At 41.2% G+C, this 19354-nt stretch overlaps 1 protein-coding gene across 1 annotated transcript in view; it reads left to right on the top strand.

Annotated features, from left to right (window-relative positions):
* The first annotated feature begins 1071 nt into the window (after positions 1 to 1071).
* The window catches only part of igf1rb (insulin-like growth factor 1b receptor), a 43715-nt gene continuing 25432 nt past the window's right edge, over positions 1072 to 19354 (top strand). Inside the window, exons 1-2 of the mRNA XM_035179770.2 lie at positions 1072 to 2038; positions 8671 to 9237. Of these exons, the coding sequence (XP_035035661.1) occupies positions 1948 to 2038; positions 8671 to 9237 (658 nt within the window). The 5' untranslated portion in view covers positions 1072 to 1947. The remainder of the gene's footprint in view (positions 2039 to 8670; positions 9238 to 19354) is intronic.

Raw genomic sequence — 19354 nt, 5'->3', positions numbered from 1 at the left:
GAAGGACGTTTTTGGGAGCTTAACTCATTGAGATCATTTTCTTCCTAAAGCTTGATGTGAATATTTAACATCAGCAGATGGTTGTCGTTAAACTCAAAATGTCTGTTTGTTTTTTATCATCCACACCTCCAGACTCGTTTCACTGACTGTTTGCTGACTCCATGACTCCAGTTAACTTCTGCTGATGTCATTAGCTGCGGGGTTCACACACTCTTTCCTCAGTCTCCACCGTTGTCTGGGGCTGTGTACAGACCTCAGTACACACGGCCCTCTGCTGCGTGTCTGTGAGAAGCAAAACAACCCTGATCCAGGACCAGTCTCCTGGATTTCCATCGCACCGCAACGGAGGCGGCACGCCGGTGAGCAGAGAGGAGAGTGAGGCACGAGGTCTCACTTCGTCTCTATTTTGGAGACGATGTGGAATTCTCTGAATAAGGGGAAAACAAATGATTTATTCTGTTATTCGGGTGTCTCAATGTGTGGGCTTCTGCCTGATCAGTCACGGACCCCCACTGATGTGTCTGATGCGTCTGTAGAAATAAATATGTCGTTGTGAAATTGTTTTCTCCTGCAACTATGATATGTTGTGGTGATACAGATGTAGTTTATGGTTTGTTTTCTTCTGCACAAATGATATGTTGTGGAGATACAGATGTAGCTCGTGGTCTGTTTTCTCCTGCACATATGGTATGTTGTGAGGATGCAGATGTAGCTCACGGTCTGTTTTCTCCTGCACATATGATATGTTGTGATGATACAGATGTAGTTTATGGTTTGTTTTCCCCTGCACATATGATATGTTGTGGAGATACAGATGTAGCTCGTGGTCTGTTTTCTCCTGCACATATGCTGTGTTGTGAGGATGCAGATGTAGCTCACGGTCTGTTTGCACACTGTAAACACACACACACACAGATAAATCCGGCCCCTCTCGTGATGAGTACCAGACCGGTCTCTATGGTAACCGCTCTCCTACGGCGGCTCGGCTGCAGTGAGGGGAGCGACGCCCACTCTCGCAGACCCGAGGGCGGAGTTTAAAGCTCGAGTGATTCATCTTGAGAAACGGAGACGATCTGTGCGCACGGCGCCGTGTTTACAGCGGACACGGGCAGACTGCAGACTGTGCGTGTACCTGTGCATTCATCCAGCTCCGCGAGCCGATCACGCTGCCGATGCATCGACGGAAGGGGGCATTAGATCAGAGGAGCTGAGCGACCCCCGGAGCAACAAGGTCAAACACTCCGGTTCTTCCCCCCCCACACCCGTTGACATGAAGGTGCATTACAGCCACCACAACAACGCGGTGCGTGTGTGCATGATGCGAGGCTGAGGAGGAGGAGGAGGAGGCTGCTGCGGTCTGAAACCAGATTTTATCCTGGATATTTCGACACAGGCGTCGTGCCGCTCGCTTCCACGGGCTGTGTATGTGTTTTAATATGACACCGTGTGCTGCCCGCCGCCTCTTCCCATCCCGTGTTTGAGGGGGGGGGGGTCTCACCCGTTCTCTGCCTCCCGAGGATCCTCCAGCAGCGGGACGTTGAGCGTTTTTTTTCTTCCAGCTATGGAGCGTGAAGATGCGGATTACAGAGGAATCCCCGCCGCTGCTGTAGCCGCATTGTACACCCCGACACGGCGCTGTTTTCGGCAGGAACAAGCTACACTATGAATTCGCATTTTCAGCCTAGAGGAATAAATCGGTGAATTTAGTCTGGAGCACGGTTGGACTCCCCCCCCCCCATTAGGAAACGTGTGAGAGAGAGAGGGCGCTATCCCTGCTAGCCTGTGTGTAGTAACGCTAGCTTCTAGCTCCTTTAGCCGGCTAACTGCTAAAAGGTGCTGGCTGGGGGATTGAAAAGCGATTTAATAATTCCGGCCAGGCTTCGCCGAGCCTTTCCCCCCCTCGACATATTTATTCACAGGGTCTGGGGGGATTCACTCATTCCAGGAATGAGGTCTCGAACAGAAAGGAACCGCTTGACCTTGTTTTGGGGTCTGATGCTGGGTCTGTCGTCCTGCCTCCGGCCCGCCACCGCAGAGAGTAAGTAACGCTGCTCCACACGACCCGACCCTGGTGCTCCAGGCTTCAATACTGCTCACACATGTGCAGTGAAGTCACATTTCGTTACAGGGGAAACACAATATTTTGAGGTTGTATGTTGTTTATATAGTACTGCACTGTAAATAGAGAAAACAATCATTTTCTTGTGAATTTATATATTAATTTTTATAGCCAAATATCAGTAATATTAGTGATTTCTTAATATAGAAGAATAAATATGGTCTATCACAGTGTAATTATGTGGTTATAGGATAATATAATTATAATCTGTATCAAGTATTACACAGAAAATATTTGCATGTAGGAAATGAAATTTCATCTTAAATGGAAAAAACAGTTAAATATGTTTTTTTGTGCAAATACATGTGGTTAATTTCATTTTTGGTAACTGCTGTGCGTCTTCACAAAGTCACCTTGCAGTGCTGTAACTTAGTTTTAAAACAGACTGCACAGATAAATCTGTTTTAAGTGTGTTGGTATATACATGATACCGGGACTCAGCCAAGGCCAGTCCAGCTTTATTTACACCACATTGTCAACTCTGAGTCATGGTGTGAGGAGGACGATTCAACAAAAGCTGATGGGGAAAATTGGGACACAAATTTGAATTGAGCAATAAAAGAAACTGGGTGATTAAGTTAGGTTGGTCTCCTCCCCTACATCGAACAAGAATGGGATTTATATTTTCACACTGAGAACATTCATAAAAATGTTGGCAAACATTAGACTGTGGTCGCTGGATCTGTTTGTACCAATAACTTTGACAAATTCATCTCTTTAGACGTTAAATTACATAAACAACTACAACGCATACAAAATGAGCATGCATAGACATATTTTCTATATACATGTTTTCATTGTTGGGAGGTAGAACTTGTTGTAGAAGGATGGGGAATCCCAGTATTGATGTTTTCATGGTTTTAGGATTTTGAGGGGCAGCTGTACGAAGTTAGTGGTTTAGACTTGATTTGGCACTCTAGAAGAATTTTCATTTAACTTTAAACTTTTCAAAGTTTCTGATGACACAACCAGTTCTATGTATTCTTTAGTATGTAGGTGTTCTTTACCTGGGGCTGTTCATGTCAATATTACTCCCTCAAGATTTAAAGAATCCAATGCACAATATTTGTCAAATGGCATCACTGTGCTTCTTCCTGGCAGTGCACCCCTCAATTATCCTCCTTTGCTAAACAAACCTGGGAACACCTTGACCTTGGGAAAAAAATGTCATGCATGCCAGACTGCTGCAGTTCCATTGATCAGACACAGCAACATCCTCCCATCAGGCAGAAGACTGGAACCACACAGCCTGACGTTAAAGAATAGTCCAGTGATATTCCATTGAAGTAAAAAGTACTGCTTTGGAACTCTGACAGAACTTTGGGACCAACTATGGCAGCATATCGTGACTCACAGCATCTGTCAGCATGCAAACCTTCAGATTTAACTAATTTAAAGCTTCCATAGCTTTGTGTTACCATCTGAAGTGTTGCCATGTTTCCAGCTATACTGTAAACCAAAACTAGGCTTCCCGATTCATCCCATTCACCGTGACATGTTGGGGAGGGGCGGGTGGGTCAGGGGGTTGAACCAGGGTCTGGGTTTTAAAATAGTACAAGCCAAAGTACATTCACAGGCAAAACAGACTAAGTTCTGTTGATTGGAAAGAGTGAGGAGCTTGTGAACTGTGTCTTATGGGGTTTACTGTTAGCCCCAGTGGTCACAGGACAAACCTGGGAAAAGCAGAGGTGCTCCCATCGAAATCCTACATTTATTCTCAATGCGATGTGGAGCTGTCTAAAGGTCCCTTGTGTGGCTAAACTATGAGCATTCCTGCTGGTTTACTGTATCAGTTGGGACTAAAGAGCAGCTGGCAGGATTGGGTTAACCAGGTTCAGCTTGGCTACTGCACACACAACTTTGCAGATGTACCAAACAAGTTTGATCTGTCAGGAAGGATCTGTTTCTCATGCTTCCCTGTGCATTGCTTCTCACCTTGCCTCTCATGTGTAAAAGTATTTATGAATATGTTCCCCCTCGGGCAGTCTGTCTCTAAGAGGATGGAAATGAGGAGTAAACAGACTCGCTGCAGTCTAGTGGCAGTGAATGAAGCACCAGCTTAGAGGGCGTATTGCTTCCTATTTCTTGTCATATTGGGCTTCTAGTGGATTTCCTGTGATTGTCTGCGGACAGTCTGGGTTCCGCAGTCACCCGGGGAAAAGGTTATCAAAAGTAAATATGTGGTCTGGAGGCTCATCAAAGCGGCAGAGATAAGCTTGTGTACTCAGCTGTTTTAAAATGTGTCGCTGTGGTAGTGGTGCGATACCTGCTATTGATATTTTCATGTTGCCAGTGCACAAGATGAAAATTTGATCAGAAGCCTTTGCTTGGGTGTTTCACAAGCGTGGTCAGGAGCAGTTCCCATGAAAGATGGCCATGCTGGCGTTGCAGTGAGGCCACAGAGGGTGAAGCGTCGAGGCTGCGGTGATGTAACATCACTAGGCAGTGTGTCTTTTTTACAGGCCTGGGTGTTGGGATTGTATTAACAGGTATGCAACTCACTCAGGGCTGCTGACGGTGTGCACTGACAAGTAGATTATAGAGAAAGACATGACCGCCATACCAGCACACTGCCTGCTTTAAATCACACCAAAGGAATTTTATAATGGCACACACACCAAAGGCTCTCACATCCTGTCTGGAGAAGATTTAAACACCTAAAGCCAATTAAAATGCCAAGTAAAAATAAAGGCCATACAACTTCAATGCATTTTCAGCAGTACACTACAAGCAACTAGCCACAGCTCTAGTGTGCTTTGAAACTTCTGCCACAAGCAGGGTTGAAGGAGGCCAACTTTGGGAAAGTTTATATACTGGTTGTATGTGGAGTTTACTGGGCTAAAACATGCCCAAATTACAGAACACGCTTAAATTGTTTTAGCCACTTTTAGCCACTACTAACTTGATTTTCACAAATGTGTCTAGCTTTCATTTGAACGATTTATGTCCTTTACCCCTTTTTCAGAGTGTTGCTGCCAAAGATATGTATTGATATGTGCAGTGGCATTGAACTGGATAATATGTATAATATATGATTGGGAATAAGGAATTTCAAATTTTCTCCCCTTGTTATGGAATGTGATATAGTTGCTAGTTTTTATTTTCCAAAACACATGAAGTATGAAATATAAGGAATTTTTTACACTTGATTGTCTACATCTACTTGAGATTGTAGATTTATGACCTGTATCCAGATTTCCCCCCCAATTCTAGTAAACATTAAGGTAGAATCAGCTTGTTTGGTATTTTGTCACTAGTCATTAGCTGAGGACTTTGAGTTTCATGGACATCAGCATTAAGCAGATACTTGGTCTCTACGCTGGTCACGACCTGTGTGGCCCGAGCTGCAGGCGCCTGAACCTGTTGCTTCATGCTTTGTGTGTAGTTTTTTAAACTTTATTCCCAAAAATGTTTTGCAAAGCCCTGAGTCATAATTACAATCTTAAAGTTCAGCTTCACTTTCTCTGAGCTGCGTCCAGATCTGCTGTGATGTCAGATATATTTCATTTCCTTTTCATACAAGAGATGCTGGTTTGACTTGCCACAGCTGAGCTGGGTTGTAATACATCGCCCCTAGTGTCATGTTTCAGAGTTGCTCCCTTGTACAAAAAAACAACATGTGCAATTACAATATGTGATGACTGATTGCTCTTGAAATTAGTTTGTATCACTTACCTGCAGTTTATATTTGGGTACTGCCATACAACCATAGTGGTGTATAACAATCACAGTTAAGTCTTTCCTATATGAGGGGAAAAAAATGTTTATTGACCACAACAAAAATGTTTAATTTAGTTTTCAATGTTCATGAATCACGATCCAGCAGTAAGAAAAAAGGTAAAATCGGAATACTGTTTATTGAAAATATAGAATGGTGATACTGGTGTGTAGCTGATAAGTCATAGACCTGTGTCGTGTTAAACTACGCCGTCAAAAAACGTGCCGGGAAAAACTTTCATTGCCAGCAGAAAGGTTCAGCGTGTTCTTTCGGAAATTAAATTAAACAGTTCCAACTCTGTGGTTTCTGAGAAAAGACTACTTATGTTTTGGAGAACTACAGATATTCATATCGGCAGAACTGTCCGTGACTGACTTCATAACATTTAGCCCTGAGACATTTACAGATTTTTACAATATTCCCATTCAACATCAGTTTGTGGAGCAGTCTTTCTTTCACGTCATTCCACTGCTTAAACTTTGGTATGTTAAATATTACACTATTAATTTTAAAGCGATGTGCCCATCCCTGGGACATGGCAGCTAGTGTAGGATTATGTATAGCCAGAGTACATTGCTCTAGATCCAGGTGATACTTGTAGGGCAATGCCATGAATGAAAAAAACTGACATTTATTTACACTCATTAAACCTGCAACACCAGCCCTAATGTTTGATTATGAAAGCTTAGAATTTAGAGAACAAATTTGTTGTCTGAGAATGAATCATCTTTCCAAAACCTTTCAGGGCCACATTTGTAAAGTAGAACTTTAGACCAGCATTAAAGTGGTAGTGTGACAACCTGTTAGCTGATTCGTATGAGTTTTCCATGACTCACTGCCCTGCAGCTTTTGAAGTGTAAATCCTCCTCACTGTGATGTGCGATAATGGCCTCCATATTTCTGTGGGTGCTGCTGGGGCTTCAGGCTAAGTATTGTTTAGAGTACACCACAAAAGTGGGAGTAAAAGCTGAAGAGGCAAACACTCCACCTATCAACACCGATCATATCCATCATGCCGCACCAGACTTTTTCTGATAAGGGTCAGGATTATTTAAAGGCAAAAAAAGGCAGAGCAGTGCCCTTTTTAATACTTTTCTTTATAGTTGTTTTGGTTTGTTCCATTTCTTTGTCAAAATAGAGTCAGACTTTACTCATTGTCTCAGGAAATTAAAAAAGTTCAAGAAGTACAAAACAAATTTCATGGGAGGCTCAATGAATAAAGGTGGGGAAAATAAGTCATGTATAAATGAACAGACCGCTCAGAGATACAGTGGTTTTGGGGAATTCTGTGTTTTTCTCTCTTTTCCAGAGTCAGACACTAATGAATGTCTCAGGAACAGACCTATTATGTATTTAGTGTAGTCTGACCTTATCTCAAACAACAATTATCAAGTAACCAGGATTGCATCAACAACCAGCATCAACAAATTGAGCAAAACTAGATAAATAAACCAAGGTGGGATGAGGAGGTGCCCTTTTTCATCCTTGGTCTGGTTGGACACAATCTCAGACTATACAGTATAGGGATTACCATTACATTCATGGTTCCCATAGGATGTATCCTACAAACCTGCATTACTTTTGTTTAGTGCAACCAACAGATTGAAGTTTTCACTTGAACTGTAAAATATTTCAACATCTGTGACAAAATGTGGTATTGCCATTCATGTTTCCCAGGTGCTATATTCTGTTGACTAAAGTCATCATCTGAGTTTTCCTCCAGCATCAAAACATTTGTGGTGTTGTGACAACTTTTAGATGGGTTGTCAGTTCAGCGTTTCATGTATAATGGTAATAACTGGTGATTTCGTATCTTTTCAGCTAGCTCGATCATCTAGTCGAAATTGAAAGTTGTCCACAACGTTGGTTTACGTGACTTAAAAACAGCCCTACCCGTAGTTTAGTTTAGTGCTAAATAACACGCTAAAAAGCTAACATATGATTATGAAACATAAAAAACTAAATATTGTATACACTAAACATAAACACTGTAGTTGTGAGTATGTAAACATGATTTTAGCACAAAGCTTCACAGAGCTCTTACCGTGGCTCCAGGCTCTTTATTTCATGAAAAATGAATTTGTTGTGACACTCCTCCACGATTCTTTCTGCTCTTTGTTTAACTTCTTTTCAACCCCATTTTTAAAAAAAAATCATATTTTCTGTATTTGATCAACTTACAGTGTGTACATATTTTATGGATGATGTTTTTATGGCAGCATAGGCTTTTACTGGAATTGTATTATGAAAGCTTCATAAAAGCAGACAATAAAACAAATAAAGTGGGTCATGTTAGGTAGACACAAAGCAACAATAGCCTGAAAGCAGAGCAAACTAACCTTTATTGCACTGTTAAAGTACACTTAAATAGAACACGACCCAAGTATTTACTTTGTCACACAATGTGAAGTTGACATTGAAAATGAGAACAGTTAGGCAAACATGTTCTGTCAACAATAGCTGGGCTCAAGTATACTGTCAATATTTAAGAAAGCTATTTGCTAAATACTTCTTTGTAAATATCAATATTCCTGAAATGGAGAATGTTTTGTTGTATATTGTTACATTTAACAGTTATTTATTGCTCTGTTTAAATAGTGGGTCAAAACATTTTGAAATATTAAGATCATCTGTGAGAAGGTGTTCTCATGCATCGCTTAAAAAGAAAAGGTAGGGTAGTTTGATTTAGCTGAAACGACATATTGTGATGAGGAGACTGTTTTCCGTGGAAAGAAAATATATATCAAAGAAACAAATATGAATGAATGAAGGAAGTGGGTGGTTGGATGTTTATGTTACTCATCTTACCCTCTCCTTTTGTTTTCCCCTGTAGTCTGTGGTCCCAGCATCGACATTGGCAATGATATCAGTGAATTCAGGCGTTTAGAGAACTGCACAGTGGTGGAGGGCTACTTGCAGATCCTCCTCATCGGTGACAAAAACAACAATAATATCAACCTGGAAGTCTTCCGCTCCCTCAGCTTCCCCAAGTTGACCATGATCACTGACTACCTGCTGCTATTCCGGGTGTCTGGCCTGGACAGTCTAAGTGCGCTCTTTCCCAACCTTGCCGTCATCCGAGGACGTAACCTGTTCTACAACTACGCCCTTGTAATATTTGAGATGACCAGCCTGAAGGACATCGGCCTATACAACCTGCGTAACATCACCCGTGGTGCCATCCGCATTGAGAAGAACCCTGAGCTGTGCTACCTGGACTCTATAGACTGGTCACTCATCTTGGACGCGGAGTTCAACAATTACATTGCCGGGAACAAGCAGTCCAAGGAGTGCAGTGATGTTTGTCCAGGCATCATGGAGAATAGCCCGCAGTGCAGAAAGACCATGTTCAACAACAACTACAACTACCGCTGCTGGAATTCCAATCACTGCCAGAAAGGTAAGCAGACTGTCACACATGAAAGCTCATTAGGGATTTGAATTGCAAATAGATTGTGGAGACAGTCTAACCTTTGGCCTGTTTTTGTAACTTTGTGATTGTAATGAACAACCCAGTGCCCATAGCAGTGGCCTGCCAACGGTCACTTCAGTAGTTGTGTTTGGGCTGCAAGGAAGGAGGAGCGCCGAGGAATGTCGTTATATATCTCAGGTGTTTAAATCCAAGTTAAGAAGACATGAATAAAGAGCTAATTAAAGGTATCAGTGCCGACAACGGTTCTGCCTCTGCCCATGTTGTTGTGGGTTTTCTGAGTATGAGCATTGACACTCATTGTCAGCATCTGTTTAATTAAATACAAAATTACGTATATTCTAGGTTGGTTACCTGTGGCAACACAATGTGCTGCAATTCTCTCAAAAGAGGCAGTATAGATCAGGTGTGTAGAGACAGTTATTTTAAGCTATTTGGTTTAATTCAAACGTTCTCACCTGCATTCCCTAAACAAACTGATTTAAAGCAGCAAGTAGATTGGTTTATAATTAAACCACTCAAAGCATAGTGAGTTTGAAGTATCCCTTTAATTCTGTGTTTACGACTGCAGTGTTTTCGATGACTTGTTTTGCTGGTGCTTTTCAGACGATGTGTTTTGGCTGACTTAGTGTGTGTGTGTGTGTGTGTCTGGCTGAATTGTTTCCCTGGTGACTGGCGCCTTGCTGCAGACTCAGCATGATGATGTTTTCAGTCTTGTGACATGAAACTGTCGCAGGACTGGCCTCGATCGCATGCATGTACACACACATGCACGCCCGCACAGTCGTCATCATTTAAACGTAGTTGAAGCAAAGACAAAGATGCAGGCAGGCATACCTAAACATGCAAATTACGGAGATGCAAATATGTCTAACGTATACGCATACACCTGGCCTGCTTTGTGCGTTGTTGTAGTGGCAGTGTGAGCATGCTGGGAAAGAAATCCAGGGGTGGAATATGGATGAAGGGATGTTAGATGGATGGAGGTGTTGGAGGATGATCCAGGGGGTGTCAAGTGGAGGAGTAAAAGTTGGTACTATTTATTAAAAATAGAGACCCCTCCTCTTTTTCTTTATTTGTGGAAACTTTAATGCAACTCACTTAGAAACATGTTTAGGTCTGTATGTAATGAGAAACTGGGCAGGGCAAATTAGACTATGCCGGGTCACCACAGTCTTGGTAATTATTGGGAAACACTGGACACAGTATAATTCCAGATCATGTAACTAATCATCATATGGATGGTGACCTAACGTTTCCACCATAAGTCCTGTCGACAGCTACCTAATTATTTATGTGACTGTTAGTGTCTTCTTTCAGCAGCAATCAAATGAGCTGGAATTCCTATATCATCAACATTACAGGTGAAGTGATAATGTGAGGAGTGAAAGTTTATCAAATATAATATTTGTATTATGTGACACTAGGCATTGTTTTAGGATTTGAGGCATTTTGTCTACGTATCTTTGTTGTACAATTGGTTAGGCGCTCAAGTGTAACAGTGTGGTGCAGTTTCCCCTGGTTGGAGGACATCTTTCTGTCTCCACGCTGTTGAGACTAGACTAAAACATATTGTTTTTCACAGGGCGGGGGTTGTGAAGGACAGGAAATAGATTTCAATATTATTTTTAAATAGCCAACTACTTCAACTGAATACCTTGGGTGGAAGAACTTCTATTACCAGTGCTACTGCAACAGCTGCTGCTACTACTGTTTCCATTACCACTGCCTTAACTACTAAGCCATCTGCCAATTCTGCTACAACTAATTATATTACTACAACTGCTACGTCTCCCACTAAGACTTCTAACAGTTACTTCTACCACTTGGTGCCACTACAACCACTGTTGACACTACTAGGCATGAATGCTGGGGCCATGCTCTCGTTGACAGTGGTGTGATGTCCAACAGACATTGCTACACTCAGGCTTCATCCACACTACTAAGAGTTTTTGAGCTCCTAAAACTAAGAAATTTGGAAATGCTGTTGGCCCCATTTTAGTTTGAAAACTACAGGGCGTCATTGTAGTCTGGACAGGCAAAAACATTGCTTTCGCAACTGCGTCGATGCGTCGTGTGGAAGTCAAAGCATGGACCCCACCTGAAGTGCAACCTGAACCGAAAAAAACCACCCACGATTCTCTAGCATAGGACACCAATAGTCGGGCCGCGGTCCGGACCGGACCCAGAAACTGTTATTAGATCTTTACGGAGCGTTTATATTTTAACCTGCACAGCTTTTTCCGTCTTTACAGTAGTGAATCCTGGCAGCACACGGTAGAGTTTACTTCTGTCACTGATCCAGAGAAAGTAGGCACAAAGTAAAAGGGTTAAAGCTGTTTAGTTGTTAATGTTTGTTGAGATTGTCTATATGTGAAATGTAGTTATATATTAAGGAAAAGGGGAAACTCAAACTACATCTTTTTATTTATTTTTTCAAAAATTAAGCCCTTTATTTTAAGATGACTTTTTCATAAGCTCTTTGTTTTTTATGCAAACCTTATTTTACTTGAAACAAGAAAAGAATATTTATTTTATTATTAGAGTACACTTCAGTTCAGTGGAAAAAATAATAATAAACATTGTTGAAATTCAGTTTTTGACTTTATACAGAGCCAAGTAACTACTAGGCTACTTCAAGACTATTTTTTGATAGACTGCTAAACTTGAATTTACAACATTTTGATATTACATTTTGAATTTTACTTTGGTTTTCATTTATTTTGTTGATGGACAGCTTAATGTAGATTGATAGATTCCCTTTTGCTTGAATGGAACAAGCTCTTGCACAAATTTTTATTTTGGAGAGATATGGGACTGTAAAAGGCAGATTAGCAGTTCAGACTGGGCTATTTTTAGTTGTGGAATAATGCCTTGCAGTGCATACTTTGTTTTTTGTCAGATTTGTTTGTATTTAAGAGAAGATTATTAAATAAATATAAATGACTCAAACTTTGATTTTTGATAAATTCATTATTATATAAATCGAGTAATACAAAATAATCATTAGATTAATCGATAAAAAAATAATCGATTGGTGCAGCCCTATTTTCAGGTGTGTTAGTATGTGAGGGGTCATTACCGATGCAGAGCTAAATGGTTTGTGTAGACGGAGATCATTTTAGTTTGGAAACACTGTTTCAAAATGAAAACATTGTATTATGGACCTAGGCTCAGACCTCTGCTACACTCTTGACTAACTGCTGCCAGCACAATAAAAGTGTAATTTCAGAAATGTATTCTTAGTTTAGAAAAAGAAAACTCGGCAGTTGAGTGTTGAGGAAGCATCACCCACTATCCTGAGATATGGGGTCCAGATAAATTCCCCACTCGGTCTCATGGTAGCAGTTTGTTCCCGGTCATATCTCAGAACCTGACTAACTGGATGGGATAGTTGCAGGCATGGCTAATGTGTTTGTGTTCAGCTGGCATCCTCTTATCCGTGAGGTTGACATGTCTTGTTAAGTCTGTTTTAAATGGACTAAATATAGAAGAAGAAGAGAATGACCCCGTGAAGATGCATAAGCAGTCTACCACGCTCCAGAGGGAGTGTGTCAGCCAGGGCAAATGGGCCATCAGTTGCCACTGCCGCCGCCTTAAAACAGAATTGATCTCAGACAACATGAGCTCCACTGCTGTCTGCACTGCAGAGACTACATTGTTGGGCTATTTATTAGGCACTTTATTGGAGAGGTCTGGTGGTAGTAAAGCCAGGCTTCATTAAAGTGACGAAGGCCGATAGCAGAGTTGTTGTGAGGGCTGACCACACAGTGCTGATTTCCTCAAGTTGTTGTCTGGCAGCTCTAGCCCCTTTGGATCAGAGGTTGTCTACACATACTTACTGTACAATCCTTTTGTTAGTAGCACGTAGCTTTGAAACAAGTAAAACCTGGTGCTGCTGTTCTTTGAATTATGACTGGTTATTTGATATTGTGTGAATAGCAGCAAAAACTGTGACCACAGTTGACCATATTATCACAATTGTCATTTGTGACCTCTGATAAGGCCCCCTATTGAGCTTCAGTAGTCTTATATGTGATCTATTGTTTAAATGTGTGCCTTGCTCTCCGCCTGAATGCCGGGCTGACATGAGAGTCAACTCAGAGGCATTTTATTTTCAGGCCCGGTCATTCGTCAGATCAATAAATGACAGAAGGGAAAAGTGCTAGGCCTGTTTTTGTAAAGTTGATACAAAGGACATGCTTTCAGCCTGAGCGCATTCATAAAACTGTTACAGGCAAAAGAGGGTTCAAGGCCTGTTTCCTTCTCCAGGAAAGTGTTGTGTTTTTTTGTCGTAGTGGTGGGGGATACATTCTCCAGTGTTTACTTCCCTCATTTGTTGTTTGGAATCTGGTTTGGGTGTTTTGTCTCGTTCATAACTCAAAGGCTTCTTCCAAAAAAGAGCCATGTCTGTGCATGCTGGGACACAAACACACTGTCTCTTCACACACTCGCTCACGCTCTCTCTCAAACCCACACGCACACACGCACACACGCTCTCACATTGAACAGCATGGGGGATGTTTTTCCGGTGCTTTGTATGGTCTGAGGAGATGAAAGCACATCATTAAAGTACAAAGTAGGTCTTCTGGGATTTACTGGAAGGAATTTTTGTCTTTTGTTAACCCCTGACAGAAGGGATTACACGTTAAACTAGAAGGATTGTCTTCAGGGCTGTTGTTTAGCCTGCCACTATATTAATTGACCATACTTGACATGTCAGTGTTTGCTCATTTGTAGTCATTTAGCTGACGTATCTTCCTGGTGAGACAGTGGACCCCCTGCATTGATATTCTGAGTTCGCAAAAGTAACTTTGAGTGTACTTCATGTTTGAATGATCTATTTTTGTCTCCTTGTTTGAATTAATTTTTCTATTACAACATGTATAAAAATATATGTAAGTAAACAAATTATTAAACTTAATGCCTTTTAGTTTGTCGGGATTTAATGTTTCTTGGTTACTTACAGTGGTGGAATCAAAAAAGACAGACAGACAGAAGCATACACTACCACCTCACCCCACCACACTACCAACAATTTTTCTGCCCTAAAATATCACTTTAGCCCCTATCCCGTTGGTCAAAAAACCCACTTACCCCCATCAACATCTGACTTTTGTCTGCAATGGGAATTGATACAATTGGCTCTCACTCCCGTGTCAAATGACTGTACAGTAGACAGGTTTTGTAAAAGAGGTATTTGAAAAGAGCTTCTTGGGGTGAGTGGGTAAGTGCGGGGACTTGGACCCTCAGATGAAATGGTCACATGCTAAAGATCAGTTTACCTCAAACAGTTGTTTTAGTTTTGCCACACAATTTAAGTAGCGAAATATTCAACGGTCTGTTTACACACTCTGTTTTTACAGTAGAAACTGCTTCTGTGATTTTACAAATGTGTATGTGAAAGACAGTTGGTCAGATAGTCTGAGTTCTGTTAAGCTAAAACCTGGTTCTATGGATGCATGAAGTTATTTCAGTGCCTCCAGAACCAGTTATTGAAACCCACTTGCTTAATTGATGCTTCTTTCAGCTACACTTTCCTCATGCACTTTATACAACCAAAAGTCTGCACTGCAAATGTGCTATATATTTCACTCATTATTTTCCCTCTGTGAGAGAGATTCAGGTGTAGTAGGGATTAGATATCAGCATTGGGTGTAACACACAGTATTGGTCCACTAGTAATTGAGATCCAACCTGGTTCAGGTCCAAATTCTACTCGGTCTAATTGGGTCAGGTAGGGTCTTGTTTTACTGCCGCAAATCTCAGGTTTATGTGGTCAATATGTCTAATATCTGAAAAGGTTCAAATGGACCTGGATTAATCCAGTTAAAGGACTGGTGTATAGAATTTAAGGGAAGCTACATGTCCTTACCTCAGATTCTTACTTGCTGAAATCATCCTACTCAATGATGTCTCTCACCCGAGCCTTAGCCAGCTCACCTTGCTGAGGTTCGTTGTTTGATCCACGCTGACAATACGCTTTGTAGGCTAAGACCACCGAAAAACCAACAAAATGTATTTCAAACAATTAATTCAGCATTCCGGATGTAAATTCCAGCGAATAACAATGCATTCCATGGGTCACACGGAATAAGAGAAAGTTATCACAAAAGAAGTGTCATTCCTACATCTCAATCGACTCTAAAGGGAGAAGTATGCATATGTCAAACCCTGTCCTAAAGGGAGCTACATGCATATGTTGCAACTGACAGTGTCATATGAAATGCTAGCACGAAAGCATGGTTCAGTTTCATCCGGATCAAGGAGGGAGGCAAAGGACTGATACAGCTGTAATGTAATACAACAAGATGAGTGATGTTAAAAAAACTATTTGTAATTCAAGTAAAATCTTTTTCAAGAAACTGGAGGTCAGACCCATTCTTTTTGTATGCAATCCGTAAAATGGCATTAAGATCTTGTCCTTTGAGGATTGTAATAACAGCTTTATACTGTATTAAGCTACAGCAGGCATTCCCAAAAGACGTTATTGATCATCACAACTAAATTCACAACAACTAGTCATGCACCCCTTACCCTCACCCAGAACCCAGAGGCTGACAGGGCTGGTAATTATAGGGGCTGCTAGTAAACCAGGCACATCCATGACTACTTTTAGTGAACAGTCACACCCATCCCTGGAATTCCTGGAAGTGAACATTACTGGTTTGGCTGCGTCAAAGTGCCTACTGTAATTATGTGGCCTTTAATTGTGCTCTGTTAACACCGTCAGGTCGGGATGAGCTGCGACCAGGGAATGAGATGAGTCTCTTGTCTGTGGATTTGAGGTTGGTTGGAATTTGCCGGGAATAGTTTTTTTCTTTTTTTCCATCATTTCGCTCTGACGTGATCACAGGAGAAAAACAATAAAAGAGATGAAAAACAGAACATTTTTGCCCTGTTGGAGATTTTTTTAGTTCTTTACTTAATGGCTGTTTTCATCGTCTGTATTTATCAGGGATGTAACAAGCTCCATATACTATCACAAAGAACAAAAGCATGAACAGACGGCAACTTTTATTCATTGATAATACTGTTCTTTCTCTTGTTTCTTACCCACGATTATAGAGGGGTGTCCTGGAAAACCCAAATGCAGGTTTCTGATTTGAGGTTTTGTTCTAGTAACATAACAGAGAACCCTCCAGTTTAAGGAAACTTATCTTGATGAGGTGTGGTACATTAGAACACAATAGTTTGGGAAATCTCTTTATCAAAGAAATGTGAATGTGCAAAACATCCAGTTTGTTGAACTCTGGTTGAAATTATAGCCTTCGGGCCAGGATGCCACAAGGTGAACGGGAATCTTATCCTCTGCCTCCTTCATCCTTTCCATCAAATTCCAGGGATATTTCTGCCTTCCCACACCAAGTAAACACTCTAACACAAAGACTAAGGAATGTGGACAACTCATTCGTGTGTGTGTGTGTGTGTGTGTGTGTGTGTGTGTGTGTGTGTGTGTGTGTGTGTGTGTGTGTGTGTGTGTGTGTGTGTGTGTGTGTGTGTGTGTGTGTGTGTGTGTGTGTGTGTGTGTGTGTGAGAGAGAGAGATTTGGAGTCAACAAAATGTGGAATTCATCATAAAGCAATTGAGCTGTATTTATTGTTCTAGAAATATTGTTCCATAAACATGTGTTATGTATGTGTTGTAGCAATTACAATGTTGGCAGTGGAACACCTTATAAAATATATTATTTAATAATGAATGAGATAAAATAATTGATTTAATTTTAGCTTACAATTTCAACAGTTTACCCATTAATGTTAGTTATTTATTTTAATCATTTACCAAGTACCTTTAGCTAAATATTTAAACGTTTATAGCACTTTGTTTGCTAACACACCCTCTACACATGGTGTTCATGAGGTACAGAGGACTCGATATTATAAATTTACTTTTGATTCACATTGTAATTAACACTTCGGGGAACTATCCCTTTAATCTACTTAGTTGAGGTACAATCTGTCCACATATCTCTAAGGAACTATAAGTACCCCCGTGTTGGAAACCCCTACTCTAATCACCACTCTCAGACACCAAAGAAATTGACCAGCATTCATGCTGCCTCATCACTCAGAAGGTATAAAAGGGAGATTTGATCTACAGTCTCACTAACTACAGTCCATCTTGATTTGATGTGACGAGGTGACAGGCAGCAGGATCTTGTGTGAATCCTGTTTTATTGAGGAGGAGTCAGGGAGAGACACATGTCCAGCTTATCATCACCAACAAGACTGATGTTCTGCAAGTGCTTCACCTGTGTTAGTGTTTTTTTTTTTCTCCCACTGACCACACTGTAATTATGCACAGGAAGCTTTAGACCACACATCTCCTGTGGGATGGCTCCTTACACTAGGAGGAGCGAGGGGGGATGAAGAAGAGGAGGGAAACCCAGAACACCGTTTGATATTCTTGTCAGCAACCGTGTGCAAACTACAGCTCTTTACCTGAACTGAACAGCAGCTGCTTCACGTGATCACTGCCTGTACTTGTTCCAAGTGTCTCGTTGTAAAACCAATCTAAATATCTGATTCTGTTGAAAAGTGAAACCTCCACTATCCCCCCCCCTTTTTTTTTTTTTACTAGTGATTAATTCATTAATTTAATTACAACAAGACCCAATGAAGTCATCTAATTGGAATCCTAAAAGAAACTAGTTTGCACCAGCCAATGAAAACTATACCTCATTTTCCCGTTTCCAATAATACTTATTGTTTCCATCCAAATGCTGTGCAGGTTGTTTAAACACACTTCTGAAACTTCTACTGGACACAATGTGATACAGTGGTACATTGTGTCATTTTGTTTGAATGTAGTGATTTTCCTTGTTCATGGATTTTGGCTGCCCAGACACTGTCTGTTACGGTCGATGATGTGCTCACTCTTTGTGGCTGTCTCTGATGCTCAGAGCACTTTATGAGCCGTCTGTGTGTCAGGCCCAACTGATTGGCAGGTTTTGATGTCTCGTATCTGCTGGGAGGCTCAGGAGATGAACCGGACAGCACTGCTCAGCCATGTAGAGCTGTGAATGGACCGAATGAATGGAGATCCTTGTTCTGCTGAGGCGAATCAGCCTGTAGACACGACACACGCTACTGACTGACTGGTTTTCTGAACGACTGATTCACTGACTAAACCTTCACACTGACAGACTGTCTGCTTGTCACAGAGCAGGCTTTGTCCGGGACTGGAAACACCGAAATATTGTTGTGTTTTCTGTCCATCATCAACTTCTTGTTCTGCATCAGGATACTGTGTTGGTGTTGTTTCCCGAACGAGCCCGAGTACTAAAACACACTGGGAGGTCACAGAGTGTGTGGAGTTGGAAAAAGGGCAGGGATAACTCCACACTCACTTGATCACACAGTCAGACACACACATACACCAAACTTTGAAAAAATAGGAAAAAGAAAGTAAGTCTGGAAACATCCATTACCCAATGTTTTCATCTGTTCTGAGTGGATTCTGTACGTTTATACAGATTTTATTTTTCTGGGTGAGCAAGGCAGCACACTAGTTAATAATACAATGTTTGTTTGAGACGTTAGACTAGGGCCGAGGCCCATTTCAGTTCGGGCCTGGAATCACAGCTGTAGTGCACATACAGTGAGTAAGAGCTGAATGCTGATGAATGAAATGGTGCAGATCGATATTCTTTTGTCTGCCGCTCAGTTGTAACAGACAGTTTCATGGCCCTGGTTATTTTTGTTAGTGGTGAGGGAAGGTCAGGTTCTAATCCCACAAAGCTCGAGATTAAATATTTTCCTTTAAATTTAAGTGACATGGTAAATGCCTGACTTCAAATGTTTTACTTAGGTCTCCATTATTATTACCTGCACCAAGGAGGTTATGTTTTTATCTGCATTTCCTTCGTTGGATCAGGGAAGAATCCATTACGTTTTGGATCAGATCTGGATCAGGGGGAGCCAGAAATGTTTTTCACTTTCTTTAAAATTCTTGTGAAATATGAAAACGTTTTTTTGTTTTGTTTCAACATTTTGTTGTCTGTCTAAATAATCTCCTCAAACCTTGACTCAACAATTAGAAACCATGGGCTCCTATCAGCGGTGTTGTGATAGGCCAATAGGCC

The sequence above is a fragment of the Hippoglossus stenolepis genome, chromosome 1, assembly GCF_022539355.2.
Source record: "Hippoglossus stenolepis isolate QCI-W04-F060 chromosome 1, HSTE1.2, whole genome shotgun sequence".
Lineage (NCBI taxonomy): Eukaryota > Metazoa > Chordata > Actinopteri > Pleuronectiformes > Pleuronectidae > Hippoglossus > Hippoglossus stenolepis.
Note: the sequence above shows the minus strand (reverse complement) of the source record. Positions and strands in the feature narration are given on the sequence as shown.